Genomic DNA, 23,391 nt, shown 5'->3' on the forward strand with positions numbered 1-23,391 from the left:
GCCTCCACTCAGTTCTTCCGTCTTAACAGGCTCAGTGCCTCTCAAATTCTGGTCTTACCTTGCTCAGCCCCTACCTTCCCCATCCCTTGTCCAGCCTTCCCTGGGAGCTCTTCCTACCCTGGCCCTTGGAGCTGACCTAGCTCCATTACAGCCTTCAGCCCAAGCCCTCCCTCTGCTCTCCAGCTCCACATCCCACCCATCTCCAGACACTGCTGGCCCTTCTGCAGGCACGTGGCAGCCACATGTCCAGGGGCACCCAGTCACGGAGCACCACGGGCTGGTGTAGCTGAGGCTGAGCCAGGAGGCTGCAGTCATCCCAGGGAGTAGGGGCACTCCTGTGAATTCGGGCTACTGCCAGCATGTCTGGTCACTCAATGAGCTCAACACAGTGGTGGCTCCAGCATCCTCACTGGGTAGGTGACCAACCCCTCACCATGGAGAGCAAAGCCACCAGGATGCTGTGCCACGGGGTGGTGGGCAGCAGCTGGGCCTGGTGGAGAGAACACAGGCTTCTGGGCTACTCTCCAGAGGCAGCTGCCGCCTCGCTGTAGGTACTCCACCTTGCCAAGCAGGTCAGTTAGAGCCAAACTCTTTTTTCTCTCTTTCGGGGGGTCACACAGGTGCTGGTGCCAAGCATGACATGTTGGGGCTGAACTTCAGGAAAGCCTTGGAGCACCTCTCTGCAGCATAGGTTGAAGCATGGTGCCAGCCAGGCTCTTGGGAAGGGTCTCGAGCCATGGCCATCTGCTTCTCAACCAGATGAAGCATGGAGAAGTTGCCCAGACCAAAACAAGGAATGATCTGCCCTCTGCTCCCCTTGGACCAGCAGATGCAATGAGGCTTTGATCTCCAGTGACTTCAAGTGGCCCAGGTGCATCTGGCTGCTTTTGTGGGTGAGCAGCCAGCCTTGCCCATGGCCATGCTCATGCCACCCCAAGCAGGTGGGATGGGACAGGGGGTACCAGGGAACTGTCCCCTCATGGCTTTGCTTTAAAACAGCTCTGCTGGGAGCAGGAATGGAATTTGGATGGGGCTGGGCGTTCCCGTGTAGTGATTCCCCCGGGCAGGATCTGGCTCTGATGACTGTTCTGTGCGGGGAAGAAATACCAGAGGAGTTACTCACAGCTCACTGGGGCATGATGTAGCAACTCCTCACCGGTTCCCCCACCCTCCAGCCAAAGTTTCTCCTGTGATCTCCTAGGGAAAGTCCCAGCCCCCTACTCCCCCACTGCCACCCCCAGAGACCTTCCCCACCCTTGCTGGAGCTTTCCAGAAGAAGGAGATGAGATGGGGCTTTAGGTGAGAGGAGAAAGGACCCAGCGACCTGCTGTGCTGGGGGGGAACTAGCTGAGCCCTCACCTATTCCGCACTGTGTCTGGAGATGGGCATGAGGCCAGGGTCTGAGAGAGCACCAGCCTGGGATATCCACATCTGGAGAGCCACACATCTGGCTTCATACCTGGCAGAAGTGCAAACCAATTAGGGCAGTTCAGGTCTCTCTATTGCCTTTTCAGCGGTCAATCTCAGGTCAGGCTTTCCCATCACTCTCCACAACAGCAGGGGCAAGAAATGAGATTCACTTTCAGTTTGCTGGAAGGAGCTGAGAAGTTCTTCTGCTCCTGGGAACAGGAATTCAAACTTAGGGAAAACCACTGGACTTTGCGTGGCTCTAGCAGAGTCACCAGGCTGGTGGTCCCCTCTGCAGCAGGGACCCTTAGAGGGCTTGAGCCCTTAATGAAGTAAGACTAAGTTTCACCTGGTTGTGCCAGCATGGACTTGCTGACATCTTTAGAAGCCTTCACTGCTCTTTCCATGACATGCATGTGAAAAAAATGGCCATGTCTTTTTTAGCTTTGGAACTTCCTGAGTGATTTGCCTCTGCAGGGAGATGATAGGAGAGCATTGGGAAAATTTCCTCCCTTCTCCTGGAAACCACCTCCATCATCTGCCTAGGCTCTTCTGCCATGATGGCCATTTCTCTTGGGTGAAGCACCTTGAACCTTCCCATTGTGCAGGTAGAGGTGCTGCTGATGGGGCAGGAGGGGCATGCACCAGAAGGTATAAGGCTGGAGCAGCTCAGCAGGTTCAAATAGTGTCTCCACGTGAGGAAACATGACGCTTTGCAGGGGCTGGGACAGATCCCATTTGTGGATCAGGGAGGATTCACTCAGACTGATGGAAGAGGAGAGGTTTGGGATGCACAGACCCTGGGAAGCCAAGCCCTCACTGGCAACTGGCTCTGGAGGTTCGGCACTGACCATGAGGAAAGGAGGTTGTGCTGCACACTCCCTGTGCCCAGCAGTGTGGTTGCTAGGATAGCTGCCCAGCAGCTGATTCCCAGTTAGGGAAGGATGGGGACATGATTTTGTAACCACAGGCACACTGGCGTCTTGCCTGTGGCTCCCAGACATTCAGTGAGGGAAGCCACAGAGCAGATCCTGAAGGTTGGTATTGCGCTGGGATCCAGCTGGCCCCAGGAGGGAATGAGCTCCTGCGACCAAGCAGCCTGTGTCCTGAAGCTGCCTGCACCCAGAGCATGCTGCCTGCAGCCCAAAGCACCCTACAGCACAATGTTTGCACCCCGACCATGCCGCCCACAGACCCAACAAGATCAAGGGATCTTTTCATGTCTTTCCCTTGAATGTCCCAAGGTCCCAAGCTCAGACAGGGTCTCTGCAGAACCAAACAGCACCAGGCACTGTGGCTTGCCAGGCTCACTGGCCAGGCTGTGCTGGGAGTCTCACCGTGCCTGTGCTGGCATTACTGGTGTGCCATTGCACAACAATGTGTTCCCAAAATTGAGGGTGGGGGGTGTTAGGAGAGAACAAGCTGCAGTCTTTGCAGCCCCAGGATGCACCGAGCCTGTCCCTCACTGGGGGATGTGAGATGTGCTTAGGGGGAATGGCCCTGCCCTCCATCCCTCTCTCTGCATCATCAAACACACCTTGTTCCCACTCGGGTACCTTTCCCAGCTCTGCTCGGCCAGGGGAGCCATGTGCTGGGATCCAGCTGCTGCAGCGCAGGTGACCTGAGATTAGCAAATAGGGGAAAGGATCCTGTGGTGCAGGGAGAGCTCAGTGGTGAGTCAGTCATCACTCCAGGCAGCCCCGAGATCAGACGCCTACAAAGCAGCTCCTAGGAGGGAGGAAGCCAATGCCATCTACAAAGTACTGAAGCATGATTGATGTGCAGAGCCCCCCTGCCACGGGCAGCACTGGTTTGGCCACTCTGGGAGGAAAGGGGTAGATGGGGTCTCCAGGGAACATTCTGGGGGGTCCAACTAGTATATGGAGCAAAAGGCAGAGAGCTTGGGGATTTGGAAAAAGGACCCTGATGTTGGAGATCAATATTGGAGATAGAAAAGCAGGCCCTCAGGAGGGAAAATGGATTTCTGGAGCATGCCCTGCCAGAGCAAGCTCACCCCACGGGAACACTGCAGCTTTCATGTCCTGTAGGGTGAGCCTGGGTGCCCTGAGCTTCAAGCAGAGGTCCCATTCCCGCAACGTCATCAGCTCCAGGTCTTTGCTGCCGGGAGCCACTGCGGTAGCGATGTGACCTGCTGTGCTGGCAGAAGGAGCAACGCAGGTGCTCCCACGCTCCCCTCCATCACCTCCAGAGCCTCTTCTCCTCAGCCCCTAAACCGGCTGGCTCCAGGGGAAAGCTCCCTACCGGAGGAGCAAAGCAGCCCTCCTGCCCCGGGGTGGGGAAGGGCAGAGCATCCATTGCAGCTGACCCAGCTCCCTGCTGCTGCCCGCGGGAGCGTTATGAAACGACGAAAGGAGCCGCTCCCTGCCGGGCCCGGGGCGCTCACTTCCTTCCAGCCTGGTATTTTCCTCCTCAATTTGGTTTTGGTTTTTGTTAGGTTCTTTTTAATTCGCTTTTTTTTTTTTTTTTTTTTGTAGCCCCAAGGAGCACGCAGCCGTGGGAGGAGCAGGGAAGTTATCAGCTGGGAGATACCAGCAGCATGATTCACTGCCTGGTCCCCGCGGGCTGCTGCAGCCAGTTGGGTGCCCTCCCCACCACCACAGCGAGGTGCCATGCGTGGACCCCCATTGCCTGGACTGTGCTTGCTGCCTTCCCCATCCCATGCTCTCTGGACCCACCATCCCTCCCCAGGAGCATGGGGGGCATCAGAGCAGCCCCCAGCCCCAGTTTGGCCACAGGCATGAGGCCAACAGGTGAGATTCCCATGGGATGGATGGGGTTCAACATGCATCCAGGTGGGTAGCAGCCCTCCAGCAGCCACCTTGCAAGGGTATGGGGTGTCCGCAGGGGTTCTGCATCTCCTGCCAGTCTGCAAACAGATCCTAGGGCTGTTAAGGTACGGCAGCAAAGCACTGCAGAGAAAGTCTCACTCAAGTGGGTAGGCACGACAGAGGGTCCCTCCATCCTTCTGGCACCCTGCAGGAGCAGAGAGCCCCAGGCAGAGGGAAGAGCAGGGTTCTGCATCCTGAAATACCCCATGCTGTCTCCAATCCACTTTTATTCACAATCAGAAAATAACTTACCATACAATAACACAGGCACGCACAGCACAGCCCCGGGCACCCTCCCCTCTGGACACAGTGCTACAGCTCAAGCCAGCCCAACCTCTGCCCCTGCAGAGGCAAGCCCCAGCTCACGGAGCTGTGCCCACTCTCCATCCCATGGGATACTCCATCCCCATCTGGCCCAGAGCACAGCCTCGCACGTGGCTGGAGGAACCTGTGCACAGTGCTGGTACGTGTCCCCCTCCCCTCCCCTCCCATCCTGGGCTCCCCATGCCCTGCTGTCCCCCACCCCACCCTGCCCCATCCCGCTGGGTGCCAGCGGGTGCTTCCCCACCCCTGTGCCCACCCTTCACCCCCCGAGCAGTGCTGGTGTCGACAGTCTGTACAGCATGGCCGTGTGCTCCCCGGGGCCAGGAGCCTTGGTGCTCTCATGCGGGGCCAGGCAGGCAGCAGCCAGCGTGCAGCCCTGCCCTCCCCAGGTGACAACAAAGTGCTGATTTCGGAGGTGCTGAGCATCTCCTCTCCTGCTCCCCTCGGAGCGGAGGGAAGCGGGTACCACGGCTCCATCTCCCCCTCAGCGCCGATCCCCATCTCCCTCCCCTGCCACGGGCAGGCGTGCTTGTCCCTGGCACCCTGGGGTGGGCACCCATCCCTGCCCGGCTACTTGCAGACGCTGACCCACTCAGTGATGCGACACTCCTCACAGGCCACGAAGCAGCACCAGTGGAACTTGCAGTTGCAGCGCTCGCTGCGTGTCTGCCGCAGGATGTTGTGCCCACGGCCACAGCACAGGCTCTCGCAGTTGTCCATGCCAGGGCTGGTCTTGTTGCAGAGGCGCCCTTGGGTGCCCAAGGAGTCCAGGGCTGGTTCCCGCTCGCAGAAGTCAGGTGACTTCTCAAAGTAAACCAACTCGCTGATGCCGGCCCGGCGGCGATGCCGAGCATGGCCCGGCTCCAGCTGCCCGGCATTGCGGTTGTGGGGCCGGATGAGGGTGGCCCCATAGAAGCGGTCCTTGAGCAGAGACCCCACCAGGCGAAACTCGGGTGTCACCTGCCAGCACGTCTTCAGCTGGCAGCTCCCTGAGGTGCCGTGGCACTTGCACTTCCTCCTCATGTTGTCCATCACCACCTGCGTGGGGAAAGGACAGAAAGGACACCAAGGGTTGTCATGAGCAGCCATCAGAGCCCTGGAGCTGAAAAGCCAGAAGGACTCCACCCTGTTGCTATGCTCAGTGTCACCCATGTCCCACACTCTGCCCCTTCCCATGCTGGCAGTACCAACTCTATGCTCTAGCAAGGGATCAGCACCAGAAGGGGAGAGTGAGCTACCTGACCACAGGGAGAAGGAACCTGAATTTCACACTGCTGCCTGCCTCCAGGAGCACCAACCTAACCATGGACCCCACTTAAAAGCTGGCATGGCTGCATGTCTGCAGCCCTACTGGGACCCTCCAGTGCAGAGGTCCCCACGCACCATACCAGTCAGGAGCACTTCAAGTGGGGCAGGTGAGAGGGATGCTTTCCCCTTCCCAGGGCTTTCCCCCGCTAAAGCTCCAGCTTCAGGAGTCCCAGGAGCAGCTCTGCTCTCAGCTCTTGCCTGCTTTCTGGTGGGAGCCAGGAGCACTGAGGCACTGCCTCCCACCATCACCCGAATTTCAATCAGGGCTCAGAGATGCTCACAGCCCTGACTAGTGGTCTGGGGAGGCCACAGTAAGACTGGTGCCACACGTCCACCCACTAGGAGGGCCATTGTGCATGGGGCTGGGCTGTGGCTGGGGCCTGGGCTGGGGCCAGAGGCCAGCATGGGGGCAAGGAGGAGCTTGGGGTCCCTAGGCAATGCTGCTGAGCCCTCAGGCTGCATACTGAGGTCTCCCTAGGTCCCCCATCCCTGCAAGGGATGATGCTGTGGCCATGCCAAAGGAAACCGCTTATGCCCAGCAGTCTCCAGGGACATGGAGCAGCCACGCATCCCCACATGGCCTGGAAAGATGCATGTGGGGATGCATTTATACCTTCTGTTCTCTCCCAAGAGGGATTCCCTGCTGGGTACTGCGCCTCCATACCCATGCGTCACACAGGCTCCAGAAGTTCCCTTCTCATGGAGACACCCAAGCCCCTCTAGGAGCTGAGCTGGGGCTTGCAAAGACTATTCCCTCACCTCAGGGACACACTCCAGGGGCTGGGGAAAGCCCAGGGGACATGTGCCCTTATGCAAAGTCCTGTCCCAGGATGCCAAACCTGCCTAGCTGCCCGGCTTCACACCTGACCCATGCTGCCTGCTCCTGCCCCATCCCTGGGGTGGGGGGAATGCATGTGCAAGGAGTGCCTTGTTTTGAGAGGGGTGGGTAGTTTTTACTCCTTGTTTTCTTGTTTTTGAGTAAATATCCCCGTTGCTAAGCAGTTATGGTAATGAAGGTCTGTCAGGGAAACACCTGGAGCGAGGGGCACACGGTGGAGAGGTCTGGGCTGGGTTGGAGTTTGGCTTTCATCCTGCAGAGTCCTGTCTCCTGCCGGAGCTGCCTCCACCTCGCAGGTAATGAGCTGCCCAGCCTCTCCGCTGTGCCCTGGGTGTGCCAGCCAGAACACCAGCTGCTCGTCACCCTCCTTGCCACCATCCATGGGAACACACTGGCACTGGGACCCATCCTTTCCCACACCGCCTCCCTGCTCCCTTGTCTGGGCCAGGCAAAATCTGCATATAAAGCCCTGGCTGGGATGGTCACCGCTGGGATGGAGGGGACAGCAGCATGACAGCTGGACAGGGCCTCATTTGGGGCTATGACTGGTCACAGCAGGGGCTGGACAAGACAGCACGTGTGTTCCATCACCACCCAAGCCATCACCACTGAGCATCCTGAGCCCCAGCACTACAGCACCCATCCACCCCTGCTCAAGGATGGCTTTTTCTCCCTCCTGCATGGGCAGCACAGGGGACACAGGACCCTGCCAGTGCCAGGAGACCTGAAAAGGACCCATCTGAGGAGCCTCAGCCCCATGCTTTTGCCATCAAATCTCCTCCACACACCCCTACCCACCCAGGTCCTTTCCCTGTCTCACAGACACCCAGGTTCAGCACATGCCCGGACTCGTTGGTGCTTTCTTTCGCACATTCCCAGCTCCTCCCAGACACGCTCATAAGAGCTTTATCGTAGGTCTTTGTTGTGAGGGTAATGGGTAGTTCCTTGCTGCCTTTCATCCTCTCTCACTCTCTGATCTGTTGCATTAGGAGGACCTGCAAAGCCTCTTGCATGCTCCTGCTGTTCCTCACTTGAGAACTTGCTCCCTCCCTGGAATGCAGGACACCCAAACAACTGTTGGCTGCCCAGGGCTTCCTATGCCAACAGTGGACCAAGGTGACCACTGCCACCATCAGAGGATGCTGTACATCCCCAGCAGCTGCAATCGCCTCCGTGCCTTTGTAGCTGGATGCAAAAGAAAAGAAACCAGGGTGTTTCTGCCTGGTTTCGAACCAGGGACCTTCCGCGTGTCAGGCGAACGTGATAACCACTACACTACAGAAACCCACCTCCAATAGTCCTTGGATGTGGTCACTGGTGGGGTTGTCATCTCCCCCTGGAAAGGGAGGGCCTGAGCTAGGAGACAGGCTTACCCATGTGCAGAATACCCCTGGGACACGCAGGGACCATGGACACAATGCTCAGAATCAGCGAGATGCTGGAGAGCTCTGGTGCATGGAGAGGCGCATGTTCTGGTGCATGCATGCAGAGGTGGCATGCATGTGGGAGGGTACAGCACATGGCATGCATGTCCACATCACTGCTCTGCTCAAGGGGTACAACCCCCAGGACACAGAGAGGAGGGCCACAAAGCTGCTGCATGCAGCACAGCCACTCCTTTCCTGGAAATCCCAGAAGACTGCTCCTTATTACAGCAGAAAGATGGTCCTAGAAGTGAGGAGGACTCAGATAGGTGTGGGACCCATGGTGTTGCTGAAAGAGCAGGTGGGGAGCTGGAGAACCCATCCCCAGGCAATGTGGATGGCTGGGTCAAGCCCCGTCAATAAGCATGGCACCAACAGGCACAGTGCAGGCACAGCATCATCTCCTTGTTCCAATGCATGGCACCCAAAACCATCACAACCTGACACACACACGGGCTCACACCCTCATCTCAACAGCATCCCTGATCTGGGCAGCCTGTCCAGCCATTGCTTCCCCCCGCACTGGTACCATACCCTCCTTTACCCCTTTGGTCCTCCTTTGCTTCTGCTTCCAGTTCCCAGGCTGCTTCCATCAGCCCAGCTCTTGTCTCTAAAGCCACCAAGAGCTAACATGGCCAGTCCCATGCTGCCTGCCCTTGGGGACAAGCAGACCCAAGGTATTTCTGCTGTTGCTGGATCCCACAGAGACTGCACACTGACATGCATCAGTGCAAATATTCCTCTCTCACCTTCCCCTCCTTCACCATGGGGCTGTGGGGCTTCCTTCGAGAAACAGGCAATACAGACCCCAAATTTCTGAGCAGTGACAGGAGTCCCAGTGTTTTGGGGTACACAGAGCTGGAGAGGAGCCAGAATGGGCCCTGTAGCCAGAACTGGGATAGGATGGTCTTGCCTGGCCTGGGGCAGAGCAGCCTGTGGAGGATTTAGCTGCCTAATTCTGAGTGAGCCTTCACTACGCACAAGCACAGAAAGCCAAGCAAGCAAAAATCTTTGGCTTTCCCCAGGCATTTACAGCTTGGCCAAACTAGGATGGCTTCTTTGGGGTGGTAAAGCTCAGCTCCAGCATCAGGGAAGAGCACGCACTGAGGTCTGGCTCTGCAGTGTTGCCATCTCACAGCTGGTTTTAAACATGCTCAAAGCAGGAGGCACATCCAAATGTCTGAGCCATCCCATCCTGGGCAAACACTCCCTGTGGAATTCTGAACTTTACTTTTCCTGCAGCCACTACACACACTCCTGTGCTGCCTGGCAGCATGTGGCTGGGATCTTGGGGATACATGTGGATTCATGAGGATGGGGTCCCCCTGGCACCTGCTGGGAGCAAAGGCAGGCAGGGCAATGTAGCCATGCTCCCAACCCCTCCTGCCTGCACGCTCCTTGTCTCCAGTGCCAGGCCGCTTTTAAACATCAGTTTCCAGACAGTGAAGTACTAATTAGCACCTTTAACAAGATCTGACATCATGAGAATGGAGGGGAGGCTGCCCTGCTCGCCTGGACAGGTTCCAGCACCCCTCGGAGACAGGGGACAAGGCTGTGGGCTGTCACCTCCATTCCCGAGGGGATGCTGCACATCCCAGCTGGTACAGACACATGCTGCCTCGCTCAGTCCCACTCGCATCTACCTCCCTGGGACAGTGGCTCCCTCTCCAGAGCCAGAGCTGTGCTGGGTGCTGGAGCCTGTGCTGCGCCCCTTTCTGCCAGTGATGTTTCCCTGCCCGTCCATAGCCCTCCCTTGCTGCAGCTGCCTGACATCAGTTCACCCTGTCCCTGAGATAGCCCTGCTGCACCACAGGCAGGTGACGGAGGCCAGGGAAGTGTCCCTTGGCAGGCGGGCAGTGATGCCCAGAGGTGCCCTCCCCAGCAGATCTGCTCCACAGCGGGGCTGCGCCACTGCCTTTGCTCCGGGCAAAAGCAGGGAGATGGGGGTGCCTTGGGGGCAATCCCAGTCTTGCACACGCGTCCCACCAGAGCCCTCCCACATGTGTCCTGGGGGACCCAGCAGCATCGCCCCACAACCCTGCTCACCTGCCGGCCCACACGGTTGTTGTGCAGCCTCATGCGGGAGTGGATGTCCCTGTAGGTTTCCCGGGAATCGAGGAAATCCTTGGAAAACTTCTCCCCATAGTCCACGTCGGGGCTGCACCCTCCCCATTCCCAGGAGTCCTGGAGGCCAGGGGTCTCGGCCGGCATGTGCTCCATGTGCACCCCGTGCACCATGCCCTTGCCACGGTTCATGGCCTCCAGCTGAAGACGATGTAGCTTGCGCCGGAAAGCCTCCTCATCACCCCGGCGTTTCTGGTCGCAGCCGCAGGCCTGCAGCTTGCCAAGGGCGCAGGCGTTGGACACGGCGTGCACCACACCGGCGGCTGCGATGGCGTACGCGAAGGCGCTCTCCCGAAAGCCTGTGAGGAAGGAGAGAGCAGGGCTCAGGCTGGGCAGTGTGGATGTGCCAGCAGCATGCTGGGGTATAGGGAGCCACCAGGACCAGGACCAAATCCTCACTCCAGCCCCATCCCCACCATTGCTGCCCTGAAGCCCAGCCCTGCCCTGACCCCAGCTCCCACCATCACCCTTCTCTCCCATTGCCCTGGGAGATGCCACCATGGCATTGCTCAGGCTTCAGTGTCATGGCCCTTATGGGAAAGGCAGTATCTCCTCCCACCTCCACTCAGAGTTTCCCACTATAATAGATTCACTGCTGGTTGAGGAATACTTCTGCCAAGGAATGGGTCATTTCTGCTTACCCACAGGGTGGAGGATGAGACAGTAACAGGAGCAGAGAGCACGGCCTGTCCAGCCGCATTTATCTGCCCATGCCCCTTCCTTCCCCAAGCCCCATCAGCTCCCTCAAAAAACTGTAAATGTGCTACCCTGCTGGAAAAATCGAGCATCCCTAGTCAGTGAGAGCACGCCATGACCGCATCACACACTGCCAGGGTCGGCAGCTGGTATTCGTTAAACACTGGGGAGCGAGGACGTTCACAAATGCCATTAGTTGGGGATAGGGTGGATGTGGACAGGGATGGGTCCCGTGGCAGGGGCTCTGTGGGGCTGCTTGGCTTTGCTACAGCTGGACGAAAAGCTTCCCCTACCTGGGAACTTCTGTTTTACTTTAAATGCAAAGCAGTGTTTTTATTTGTGGTTCCAGGGCCAAGCATGGAGCCCTCAATGCCCTTTGCTTCAATACACAGTGACTGGCCCCAGCAGGAGGAGGAGGAGGAGGGAGAGCCAGATTTAGTGCCGTGGCTTCACACGTGAATAAATAAATAGCTGGAGTTCACCAGCCTCTCTCCCTCAATTGGACAAGAGCAGTTTGATCAGCACTGGCTTTGCTACAGCTGAACAGAGGAGAGGTTTTGGGGCATTTTCTCTGTGCCATCACACAGGGAGCTTGGGTTAGCACCCCAAAGCACAGATCCCAGGCAGTGGCTCTGCCAGCTCCCTGCCTGCACCACAGAGTCACAAGAGGTGAGAGTACAACCACTCCCCGCGGCTGTCGCCCATCCTTGGCGATGCTTCCCACCACGCATGCCTCCTTGGTTGTTCACTGCCGCCCGCCAAGCAAACGCTATGATCTTATTAAAGGGAAATGAAACACGGCTCGGAAACCTGCATTTAAAGTCATGCTGCTCTTTTGTGTGTTAATTTGACACTGGTGCATTTAAAAAATTAACGAGGCGCTTGCTTAAAAGCCAGCAGGAGCCTCTCCCAGCTTCCCCTCGGTGTGGGACAAGCTTGCTCTCAGCCTGCCTCTTTCCATGCACAAGTTGAACAACATTTTTCAGCGGGCAGGTAATGGGGCTGCTGGTGCGTATGCTGTGCAGCCTCCCTGGGGAGAGCGCTGGCAGGCAGTGCCTGCAACACACCCACATCGCTGTTAGAGCAGGACACCCCGAATCTGGGGACCTTCAGTGATGCAGTTCCCAGTTAAGTGATGCAGGAATAGAGAATCAGCATGGGAAGTTCTCCTGGATCCCCAAATCGTCCCCATGTCAGTTCTCCATCGCCACAGTCTGGGCCAGCTCCAGCACTTCATGAGCCAAACCCAGGCACAGCCCAAGAGCAGGGGCTTGTCACTGTCACCCCCCTCGACATCTCCAGCTCCTTGCACGCACAGCCAGTGCCTGGGGATGGCAGCAGCAAACCCTCCACCCAGCACAACACCCTTCTCTCAGCCCTGCCTTTCCGTTAGCCTGTTTCTCGCACATTTCCCCAGCCTGCCGAATAATTTCCCACGTGGCACCTCCCGGGGCCCAGACAGAAGCTCTACCCCATCCAGTCCGTCTGGCAAGCCCGTCTCCTTGCAGATAAAGAGGCCAGGTTCTTTTGGCGCCCTCCACAGCTGGAAAACCCCTGGGGTCAAGCCACAGCCCTTCTCTTTCCTCCGCTGCCCTCCAGACACGCAAAAGCTGATGGATGGGGCCCGGGGTCCTTGTCTCTTGAGCTGCCATCCCCCAGGCTGCAGGCAGGGGCCAGGCAGGTCCCCAGGACTTAACCTCCCAGCGCTCTTGGACTCTTGTCCCCTTCTCACCATGGCCATTTCCCTGCTCAGTATCGCTGTGCCTGGCCCTGCCACTCCTCCCTGCTTTCTCTGCTCATTCCCTCACCTTCTTTCATGGGGAGCTGTGAGCAATGGTGAAGAGGGGGCCAGGGCAGCACTGGGACAGCAGCTTCCATGCGTGTGGTTCTGCTTGGAAGTTCAGTTTACATTCCTCGCTCTACCCCAGCCACAGCAGAGCCTAGAGGATTGCAGCAAAGCAGCGAGCAACGTGGCTGCAGGCGACAAACACAGGCCTCGTGGGCTTGGAGAGGGTGGAAGCTTCCAGGAACCGCAGGTGAGCACAGCATGCGGCATCCAGCCACGAGCCCTTCGCAGGGAGGCTCTCCAGCTACCCCAGCCACCTAAGACCTCAGTGGTGATGTCTGAGTCACCAGATCCCTCCAGAGACAGCAGAAAAGGTTGTAGCTGTGGGAGGTATGAGGAGAAGTATTGCATCCTGCAGGGAAGAGGGAATGGAGGACATCACCCTTACACCACCACCATGCCATGTATTTAAAGGACTGTGCTGGGCAAGGAGGATGGATCTGATGGATCACCCCTAGGTCAGATCCTGAAGTGGCTGTCTTAAGCAAGGGAAAAATTTCCCTGTCAAGATGCATCTGGGAAATGGGGAAACATTTAGCAGGACTCCATGCCCCAGCTGGCACTGGCTCTGCTACAGGTGCTGCAGTTTCTCCATCTCTCATGTGGATGTGGGATGAAGGCAAAGGGGCCAGCTCAGGCACAGCTCTGGGTTCCATGGTCTGGAGACCAGGGAGAGCTGGAGTCATGGCCTTCCTCCCACACATCACCATCACATCTGGGCAGCAATGCCCTCCCAGCACTCATCACTGCAGCAGCGGTGTGGCATCAAGGAAGCAGCCAGGACAGCCTGTTCTGGGTGCACCCTGGGGTACCCAAGGGATGCTCAGCCACCCCTCCATGGGCAGTACCCCCCAGAGTGGGGGGCAGCTGCCAGGAGCCGCAGGCACATCGCCCTGGCCTTGATGGCTGGTGAGGCAGAGGAGAGCTCCTCCTGCCACCCCCTGCGAGGCCCACAGAGACAGCCAGTCCCAACACGCTGCCTCTCCCCCAGCCTCGCTCCCTCCCCTCTCCCTAATTAAACTGCAGGTGAACCTGCCAGGGTCTGGCCCTGCACCAGGCGCTAAATGCCTTCCTGCAGATCCCGACTTGCCTCCCTGCACCTCTTTGAGCGTGCCAGGGACAGCCTGCAGCCCTTGCGCCCCATCCGCCCACAGTGCTCCAAGCTGGCAGCCCTTGCCGCTCTGCAGGAAGCCAGGATCGGCCCCGCACCTCTGGGGATGCTGCCCTGGCACCTCCAGGGATGCTGCCCTGGCCCCAGGGTCTCACTGGGGGAAGGTCTGGGGGATGGGGATACCCACAGGGATGAAGTTGAGCATCCAAAGCACCCACATGCGCTTCAGGGCCAGGTGGGCAAAGCCCTTGGCTTGCCTGGGGGTACCAAAATCCCTGCCAACAGCACGGCTGCAGCTGTGCCAGGCCAGGCACTGCGGTCTGCGGGCACCCGAGCTTGGCTGGGGCTCTGCAGAGCCAGGCACTGGGGTCCTGAGCTTGGCAGCATCTCCCTGGGTAGCCATAAGAGCACCTGCCTCCCTCAGCACATGGCAAAGCCTCCCCACGCTCCAGTTCACAGCTAGCTGGCCCCCAGCACCTGGTGTTTGCAGCCTTGCAGGGAGTGCCCCTCTCTTCACTGTAAGAAATCAAGGTCTGACCATGTACATGCAGGGCCTTTGTCATCAGGAAGCCCTTCAAGGAGGGCACAGGGTGTACCCCATTCCTCCAAAGGCTGCAGAAGGAACCAGGGAATCCTGCCCTCCGGAGACACATCCCTTCCAGCCATGTACCCTCGGGCCTTCAAGGACACCCAGACCCTCCATGAGGGTCCCAGTTATTTCACAGCTTCATATAGATGAGGTTGGGATGAACAAAGGGGAATGCAGAGGGAAGAGGGATCCTTTGGCACACCTCAGACAGCCTCTGCCTGGCACCTGGACAGTCCCAGCTCTGCTGGTACTGCACCAACCCATGCGTGCATATCTACCACACAAGGAAAAAGGCTTGGTGACCCACTGCCATCTGCAGCTTTGGTTTTGGCAGGCACACAGGGATGGTTCAGCACAGCCACCCAGTGCTCAGCCACTCATGGATGCTGCAGTGGACCATGTACCAGGGGCAACAGGCAACCCTTTCCAGCGAGGTGGACACGATCATGCTGCTCACCCTAGGAGCAGGCGACCTGTCTCCCCTGCTGATGAAGATGCAGCCACCTGCCTTTACCTCACAGCTCTGTCCTCTTACATCTGCCCCTGAGGCCAGCAGAAAATGTCTCTGGTGGCTGGGACAGCACATGGAGAGTGAGGGTGGTACAGCAGAAAGACACGGGACCAGGGACAGGACTGGAGGGTGCTGGCAGGGGTGACAGTGCCAACGAATGGGCAGGAGTGTGGCAAAGACGTAGGCAGTCAGCTGAGGAGTCAGAGAAGATGACAGGAGGATTTGCAGTGGCAATGCTGAGCACACGGAGGGCACATGGGGCAAGGAGGATGTGGGGTGTAGATGCCACTGGAGGCTGAGCGAGGGGTACAAGGGACATTCCACACCCCAAGGGGTGACAGCATCAAAAGACCAAACCTGAAAAACCCACAGCCCACTGGAGTGTCTCAAAAATACCAGGGACTCTGTAAGAGCAGGGACAGTAAGTCCATGGGCACCCTCTCTGCTTGCCCCCTGCTAACCTGTTGTGCTCTGCAGTTGCCATGCCCTGTACCCCAGGGATGGGCGCATCTCCCTGCTACCTCCCTGCCACAGAGCAGGTCTGTGCTCTACCCAGAATGCTGTCAGCATCCCTGTCCCTGGCTATGCTGCCCAGAATCCACCTTAGGCTCCCAGTCCTGTCGGATTTGAAGCCTCCCTGCTCCTTCCCGTCTCCCCAGGGCTTGAACTCAAACTTCTGGGATCAGATCAGGAGGATGGGGAGACAGGCATTCATCTGCCACTCTCCCCTGCTCTATTTCCAAGAGATGAGCTGCCCAGCTCCACCAAGTGCCTGGATGCCTGGCAGAGGATGGGACAGGCACCGGCGCTGCTCACACCTGCACTGGTGAAAATGCAAGAGATGCAGGAGGACGGGGCGGAGACGGGGAATGGAGCCAAGTAGGGAGAGCAGGAGGGAGAAGCCAGCTACAAATAATTTAAACTGAGATTCACGCACGGCTGAACTGATGGCAGAAGAAGTGGGAAAAGGAATGAAAGATTAAAGGGGTCTGTCACTTCAGGTTACAAACAATGATCCTACAAGCACACTGCGCTCCCAGGCACGGCAAGGATGGATGGGGCAGGGTGCAGAGCAGAGACCTGATCCCCAGAGGTCAGATCCATTAATGCCTGCAGCATGGAGCCTGCACCCCTCGCTTCCACTGCTCGCCTCTCCTCCAGCACTGGGGTTGGGTGATGCACCTGGCTGTAAGGCAGAGCACAGAGCTCCAGCTCCGTTACAGAGGGACACGAGCAGGCTGGAAGCAGGCCAGGACACCAGCCTCAAGGTTTGCTCCATGCCAGAACAGCTCCGAGCAACCACATGGGGTGGCCTGGGTGTTCAGGGCTCATCCTGCACCCTCTGCTGCCAAAACAGGAATTCTGTGATATGCCTGTCTGCTCTGCTACTCCAGCCCTACCTCCATCCTTTCCTGGTGCTGAGAGCTCTATACCAGGGAATTACATCCTACCAGTGCTGGGAGCCTGGGATGAGCCATACCCAAGAGCTCAGGACTGGATCAGGAGTCCAGGGGCTGCAGGAGTCCCCACACCCATCAGTCACAGCCCTGACAATGTAAAGAGCTGAGGTGGCACCTGAGACAGGTGAGCTGCAAGTCACCAGCCACCACCAGACCCAGTGGGCTGAGGAGGGCTGCAGAAGCTCAGTGCTCTCTGCTGCTGGAGCTTCTCACCCAGGCTGGTGGGACCCAGAGCAGGGAAGCTCACCCAGGGTGTGTGAGTGACTTGAGCCAGCAAGTTACTGTCTCCTACTGCCTGAGGAGACTAAAAGTGAACTGCATTCCTCAGAGGACCTGGAAATACCTCGATGCTTATCAGGGCTGATGGTCCCCACCCTCCCTGCCAGGCCCTAACCTGGGTGCTGCTCGTGGAGGGAAGAGACACTGCCCTCCTCCAGGCACCAGCATGCTGAAAGTGGCCACAGCTGCTCCATGGCTGGACCACAGCCCTCATGTCACATGTGTTCCAAGGCAGCATCTACTCCAGCAAGTCCATCTGCCTTGGACACGAGGGAGCTCCCAGCACCAAAATACCAAAATACTCCTTCACTCCCCTCTCCAGCCATCCCCCCACCAGCTGGAGCTGCCTAGGTGACCCTGCCATCACATCCCTGCAAAGGCATGGAAGCCTCAAGCTGCCAACTTCTCTGTGACTCTCCTTGCAGTCCCATGGACAGAAGATGTTGAAGGATGTGGAGGGATGCTTGAGGAAGGGATAAAGGCACCTCTCTGCTGGGCACCAGGCCAGAAGGCTCTCAGGCTAGGGTAGGTGAACAGTATCTTTGGCAGTTTTCACCTTCTTCAGGAGCTAGAGGAGCAATGTGTTTGCTGGGCACCTTTCCTACCTTCAACACCCACCTGCCTGCCACTGGCACCCTACTGTCCTCTCCTACCCACAGCCTGGGGCTGTGGGCACTTGGAGATGTGCTGAAGCCTGGGCTTCAGGAAGGGTACTTAGGTGAGAAGATGCATTCAAGTCCTACAGAAGGTCCCATCGGGTCACAACCCTGATCTGCACCATGCAGTGCAGCCCCTCTTGAGACAAGGGGAAATCACTCTGCACCTTGAGAGTCCACTCCTGAGGAAAGATTATCAGGGGAGCTGTAATGCAGGCAGAGCCAGCCATGCCTGTAGGGGAGTCATGGCACCAGGACTTGACAGACCACGGAGAACGAGGAGAGCTCTCCCAGCAGCTCAAGTGGGTGCTCTGTGGACAGGCAAGCTCCCAGTACAGCCTGTCTCTCTGCCCCCACCATGCCACCATGCTCTAGGGTCCCACAAAGCAGCTTTCTGCACTGGGAAGCCAACACAAAGGCAGGATGCCAAGGTGATGGGCTCACAGAGCTATGTCCCCTTAGCTAGAGATGTTTCTGCTCACCGTGATGCATGGAAACACCACCCCCAAAGCAGGAAGGAGCCAGGATGCTCACTACATCCACCAAACTGAATCCCAGAGCTCGGCATCCACCTTCAGACCCACCAACTGTTCTGCACACCCATGGCACCACTCCAAACACCAGCCTACACCCTATGGGAAGAAGATGCCAGAAAGTGGTGGGGCCTGGAAGAAGCCTTTGGAGTAGCTGGGGTTGGGCAGGGAGGAGTAGCTCATGACAAGGGCCAGTGTAAGTACAAAGGTGCATGGAGAAGAGCCCAGCTTTGCCACAGTGCAGTGGCAAAACCCTGTGGTTTCTCAGGTTCTGCCTTCATCCATGGGGATGCTGAAGAGCTGGCATGGTTCCCTGTGCCAAGAACGAGCTGTGTAGGGGCCCATGGAGAGCCTATGATGGCTCCCGAGAGCAGAGGCTGGGCATAGAAAGAGCAAGAAGAGAAGGGAGACCATCCAGCCCTTACCTCTGCTGAAGATAATGCTCTCGTAGGGAATCTTGTTCTTGGTCTCGAGGCTGGAGCAGTTCCAGCGCTGGTCCCGGAACTGGTGCTGGCACTCATGGATAGCAATCTGGATGCCCTGGATGGCCGATGCGGTGACGTCAGGGTGGCGCACGCACACCTCCAGCTGCCGCCGTGTCAGCCCCGGCAGGGTCAGGCACACCGTGTTCGCATTCAGCACCGGCTCCGATGGCAGCTTCAGGCCCAGGATCTCATTGGAACAGGAGCTGGGAGGGAAAGGGGAACCCATGAGCTCGGCGCAAGCAATGTGACAACTGCTCACTTCCCCTTTAGGGAGAGGTAAGAGCTTGGTGGGGGACATACATGGGTAGGAGAGATGCTCCTCAACCCACACTGTGCCTGATGCTTACAGAGAAAGCTGGGAAAGGCCTGGGCATGTCAGCTCAGCCAGGCAGAGATGCCCCAGAAGCAGTGGGGCTGCAGTTCTCTCCAGCCATGTCAGCACAGACTGTACCCAGCAGCAGTTACACTTGGTCCCCCTGACTCTGGAGCCCATCATATCCCATGGCTGCACCCTGTTTGTGTGCTCCCCCAGGGATCTCACACCCTGGCCACACAGTGCAGACCGTCAGGCACAGACTGTCCTGGCCCGCCTTCGCCAGAGAGCATAGGCTTTCTCCTGGGAGAGTAACAGAGACCCCAGAGTAGGAGACCATCCCAGGTCTGGCCCTATCCTTGTTGCTGGCTGATTCCCTCCCTGCATCTCCCATATCTCCCAGCGCTGCTGGTCCTCACAAGGGAGGTAACCAGAGGGACCAGCCTTTTCCTGCCAGCTTGACAGGGAAATTCGGAGCCAAGCACCCTGCTAAACACCCTCAAACTCTCAGCAATAATCCCAAATTAAGATCCCAGTCCCACTAGACCTTATGCCTGTCACCACAGAAGCAGAGTGACCAGCTGATGCATGGGTGCAAGGAGAGGCACACGATCCATGGCAGGGGAGCAAACACACAAGTAGAGGTGCTGCCTGGGGAAACAAGGAGATGGAGTGTGGGGAGAAGGACAAAGCATGTCCAGAGAGAGGTGCCTGAAGCTAAGGCAGTGGTATACAGGTGAAGCTAAGACAGTGGTATACAGGACAGATGGATGTGGAGAGGGAAATGGAAGGGGTGGAAGCATTTGTCTAGCTCCAGGGAATGGCTTGAAGGATGCTGAGATCCACAGTGTCCAAGCAGAGGACCTGCAAAGCAAGCAGCAAGCAGAGGGATGTCCAGGAGCATCTTCATCTTGCAGTAGGGTCCATCAGGAGCTCAGCACTGCCCTGATCCTTGCTCAGAGCACCTTAGTCCCTGCTGAGAGCTCTCTCCAGGCAGGGTTCCCTCTTCCCTAGTACAGCCAAGAGCTGGGTCTCTGGCAGGAGCAAGGATCTTGGAGCACTTTGAACCCTGACTACAGAAACGAGTCTTGGAGGAGGATGCTGGAGGAAGGACTGTAGCTGCCTTACACAGCAACCTGGTCTTGGGGAGAAGGGTTATTCCCCCTCTGCTCCCCCAGATCCTACAAGCTTGGTTCAGACACATGGACAGAAGCAGCTCTCAGGGATCAAGGACTGACTTCCCCAGCTCAGTGCTCATCCAGCTCTAGAGGAAGGGCTCAGCCCCAGGGTCCCTGCTGATTTACAGCTTGTTCAGGGGGGAAGGGGAGCTGTCAGAGTCAGGCTGCTGCTTTCTCCAGCTTTCCAAGTGCGTTTACACCCATGCCACCACTTCCACTGGTGATACGTGGGTCTGCCACAGTGCAGACCTACAGTGACTCCAACAGGGTGAGTCGAGGTGGGGGAGAGTGGACAGAAGGAAAGCAGAAGGGGGTGCATCCCTCCAAAGCACCAGCACAGGAGAGGAAATCCTCTGCCTGGCTCCTGCGCTCATTCACCGTGTCGAAGCAAGCCGTGGCTGACACGAGATGCAAAACGGGTCCGCAGCTACCACCATCACCAGCCCCAGCAGCTTCTGCCCAAGCACTGCAAGGACCTTGTCCCATGCTTGCCCTGAGCCAGACACAGTGCCTGCCACCCTCTCCCAGGGCATCCCGGGGGTGTAAGGGGTGTTATGGTGCTTCTCCCCATCGCTCAGCAGGGAAACTGAGGCTGAAGCCCTTGTGCAGGGCCCCGAAGAGCAGAGGGCAGGTCCTGCTGCCTCTTGCTCCACCCAGGGCTCAGGGAGACCCAGGGACCGGCAAGGAGCTGTCACTGTCACCCTCCCTAGGAGGACACAGCGTTCCCCCAGCTCTCTTCCCCCTTGAAATCTGGATTTAAACTTGATTTCACGGTGACAAGCCCCCAGGTCACAGGCTGCAGCGGCTGCTGCTTTAATTAATACAAGTCCCAACGTTAACAAATTATATTTAAAGAGGCTGGAGGGAGGGGGAAGGGCGGGGGGACCCCCCCACTCACACCAGCACCAGTGTTAACCCCTGGGTGTCCACAGCTCCCAAGTTTGGGAGCGGGTGGAGGGGAGCTGCCAGCCACCCGGGGGAGATGCACACAGAAGGGGTGGTGAGTGTCTGGGGGGCCGTTTTCTAGAAGGCAGGCGGCCCCCTCTTATCCCCCCCCCAATCGCTTTTAGCACCGGCGGAGCCGCGGAGGGGATGGAAGTGGATCCCCCGCCCTGGTGCGCGCCTCTGGGGTGCGGAGCCCAAAGGCCCCCGTCCCGACCCCCATGACATCCTCTCCGGCATCCCCCCGGCCCCCGCAGGGGCCCCCGGCAGCGAGGCCCGTCCTTCGCCCGGTGAGAGGGGGGAAACTGAGGCAGATAGGGCGGGCGTTGGGGCGGCTCCGGCCGGGGAGGAAGGGGGACAACGTCCAGGAGCGAGGGGAGCCACGCATCCCGCCGCCTCTCCGCCGGGCCGGAGCAACGGGGCGGGCAACGGGGGCGATGGCTCTGACAGAGCCCTGAGCGGGAGCCTGCAGCAGTGCAGGGCCGGGCCGGGCCGGGGCGGCGGGACCCCCTCCGAGCCTCCCTGGGCAGCCCGCCTCCGGCGTGGGGCTGGGCTCGGCGGCTTCCCGGCGCCCTCCCCGCGCGACCGGGTCTCTCAGCGGCAGCGGGGCTGAGGGGAGGCCAGCTCCTACCTGGGTACCCAGAGGCTGAGCAGCAGCGAGCAGAGTCCGTGGGCCAGGGCCGGGCGCATCTTCGCTGGGGCAGCGGCTGTGCGGGCTGCGGGCGGGCGGGCGCCTTTGGGGCAGGGGCGGCGGGGCTCGGCGCTGCTCTCTGCCCGCTTTGTTTGTTGTGGGTTGTTTGCTTGTTTGTGTTTTCCCCTCTCCTCCCTCTCACTGGCTCCCTGCGCGCCGGGGCTCGGCTCGCCGGGGCGGCTCTGCCATCCTCCCGGGATGCCCCCCCCGCCTCCCGCCGCCCCGGCGCCCGCCGAGCCCGGCGAGGGCTGCGTGCTCCCCGCCCTGCCCGCCGCCGCCCCGCAGCGCTCAGCCCCCCGGCTCAGCCCCCCATGGCGGGACGCGCCGGGGAGCCGGGGGGGCCCTCGGCCCGCGGGGTGCGCTCCCCCGCCGCTCCCCAGGGCGCCCCGGGGCTCCGGGGCCGAGGCGGGCGTGGGCAGAACTCGGCGGGCGAGCGGCTCTGCGGCTCCCGCGGGGCCCGCAGGCACATGGAGAGCCGCGGCCCCCCTGCCGCCCCCCGCCGCCGGTGTCGCTGGGCCGCCGGCGGAGCGGGCAGGGTCGCGGCTGGAGCGCCCCGGGAGCGCTGGGCGCGGAGCGGCGGCGGCGGCGGCTCTGCCTGGGATCGCGCTGCGCCGAACATTACTCAGCGCCCGGAGCCCGAGTCCCGACACGTCCAGACAGGAGCCCGCGGGGGAAGGACGGGGCAGAGGGTGGCAGCGGGGCGGGGAGCCGGCGTGTCGCACGCAGCCTGCCGGGGAGGGAGCGGGCGGCGGGGGGGGGCGATCGCCGAGCCCCGGCCCGGGGGAGCGGGCACCGGGGGGGGGAGCGGGAGCTGGGTGTAGGGTAAGTGTGGGCGCTGTGGGGGAGCACGCAAGCTGTGGGGTGAGGGTGCGCGGCATGGGGATTGAGCGTAGTGAGAGGTGAGTGTGCGTGGCCTGGGACAAGCGTGCACGGTGTGGGGGGCTGTGTGTGGTGTGAGGTGAATGTGCGTGGTGTGGGGGAGCACTCATAGGGACTTGGGGGAGCACCTACAGCGTGGGTGAGTGCGTGCAGGGCATGGGAGGAGGGTGCTGCGGGTATCAGGTGAGTGTGCAGAGCAGAGGAGCATGCAGGGAGGATGTGGTGAGTGTGTGTGGCATGGGGTAAGTATACATGAGGTTTGGGGTTAATGTGCATAGCATGAGCGTGCTCCAGCTGTGGGTTGATTGTGCTTGGTATGGGTGCGTGTGCGCAGCATGCAGGAGTACAGGGGATTGTGTGCAGTGTACAGTGAGTATACAGTGCATGGGTGAGTGTGCATGGCAGGGGGGAGTGCATGGGGTGTGAGGTGAGTGTGTGTTGTGCGGTGTGGGATTAGTGTGCGTAAGGCATGGGTAAGTGTGCATGATGTGACTGAGTGTCCACTAAGTACTCAGTGAGGGTGCATGACATGGGGTAAGTGTGTGTAGCAGGGTGAGTGTGTGTGGAGTATGCTGAAAGTGTGAGCGGTAAGGGTGAGCAAGTATGGAGTGTGGGGTGACACTGCACAGCCTGGTGCAAGTGTGCATAGGCTTTAAGGCAAGTGTGTGCAATGCAGGTAAGCGTGGACAGTGTGGACTGAGTGTGTGCTTGTGACACTGTATGGGCTGAGCGTGCATAGCAGAGAGTGAATGCAATGGGGCATGGTAAAAGTCTGCACAGGGAGAGGGATGGCATGGGATATATGAGGAGTGGGGACGATGTGCCCATGGTGTATGCACATGGGGACTGGGGATGCCTGGCACGAGCTGTGAAGGTGCAGAAAAGTGTCCCTGCTGGTGTGGGGCATGCAGGTGTCTGCCTGTGTGCACAGAGGGGGGTGAGTGTGTA

The 23,391-nt window shown here is 59.1% G+C and overlaps 1 protein-coding gene and 1 non-coding gene across 2 annotated transcripts; both read right to left on the reverse strand.

The window, feature by feature from the left end:
* Positions 1-5,103: 5,103 nt before the first annotated feature.
* WNT10A (Wnt family member 10A) lies at positions 5,104-21,819 on the reverse strand. The gene is made up of 4 exons (XM_057430177.1): positions 21,505-21,819; positions 18,381-18,643; positions 10,197-10,573; positions 5,104-5,618 (listed from the first exon to the last, which is right to left on the reverse strand). Exons 1-4 carry the CDS (start codon positions 21,561-21,563, stop codon positions 5,151-5,153), a joined length of 1,167 nt encoding a protein of 388 aa, XP_057286160.1. The 5' UTR covers positions 21,564-21,819; the 3' UTR covers positions 5,104-5,150.
* On the reverse strand, positions 7,939-8,011 carry TRNAV-GAC (transfer RNA valine (anticodon GAC)). Its single transcript has one exon. It is a non-coding gene; the product is annotated as a tRNA-Val (tRNA).
* Positions 21,820-23,391: the final 1,572 nt, after the last annotated feature.

This window comes from Pezoporus wallicus, unplaced genomic scaffold, assembly GCF_028554395.1.
Source record: "Pezoporus wallicus isolate ANWC-B61680 ecotype Strahan unplaced genomic scaffold, APGP_CSIRO_Pwel_v1 contig_5261, whole genome shotgun sequence".
Classification (NCBI taxonomy): Eukaryota; Metazoa; Chordata; class Aves; order Psittaciformes; family Psittacidae; genus Pezoporus; species Pezoporus wallicus.

Coding starts and splice junctions, on each gene's coding strand:
- WNT10A (XM_057430177.1), bottom strand. CDS start 21,563: ATGCGCCCGGCCCTGGCCCACGGACTCTGCTCGCTGCTGCTCAGCCTC. Junction 18,644..21,504: donor CTCAGCCTCTGGGTACCCAG/GTAGGAGCTGGC, acceptor TTTCCCTCCCAG/CTCCTGTTCCAATGAGATCC. Junction 10,574..18,380: donor GAGCATTATCTTCAGCAGAG/GTAAGGGCTGGA, acceptor CCTTCCTCACAG/GCTTTCGGGAGAGCGCCTTC.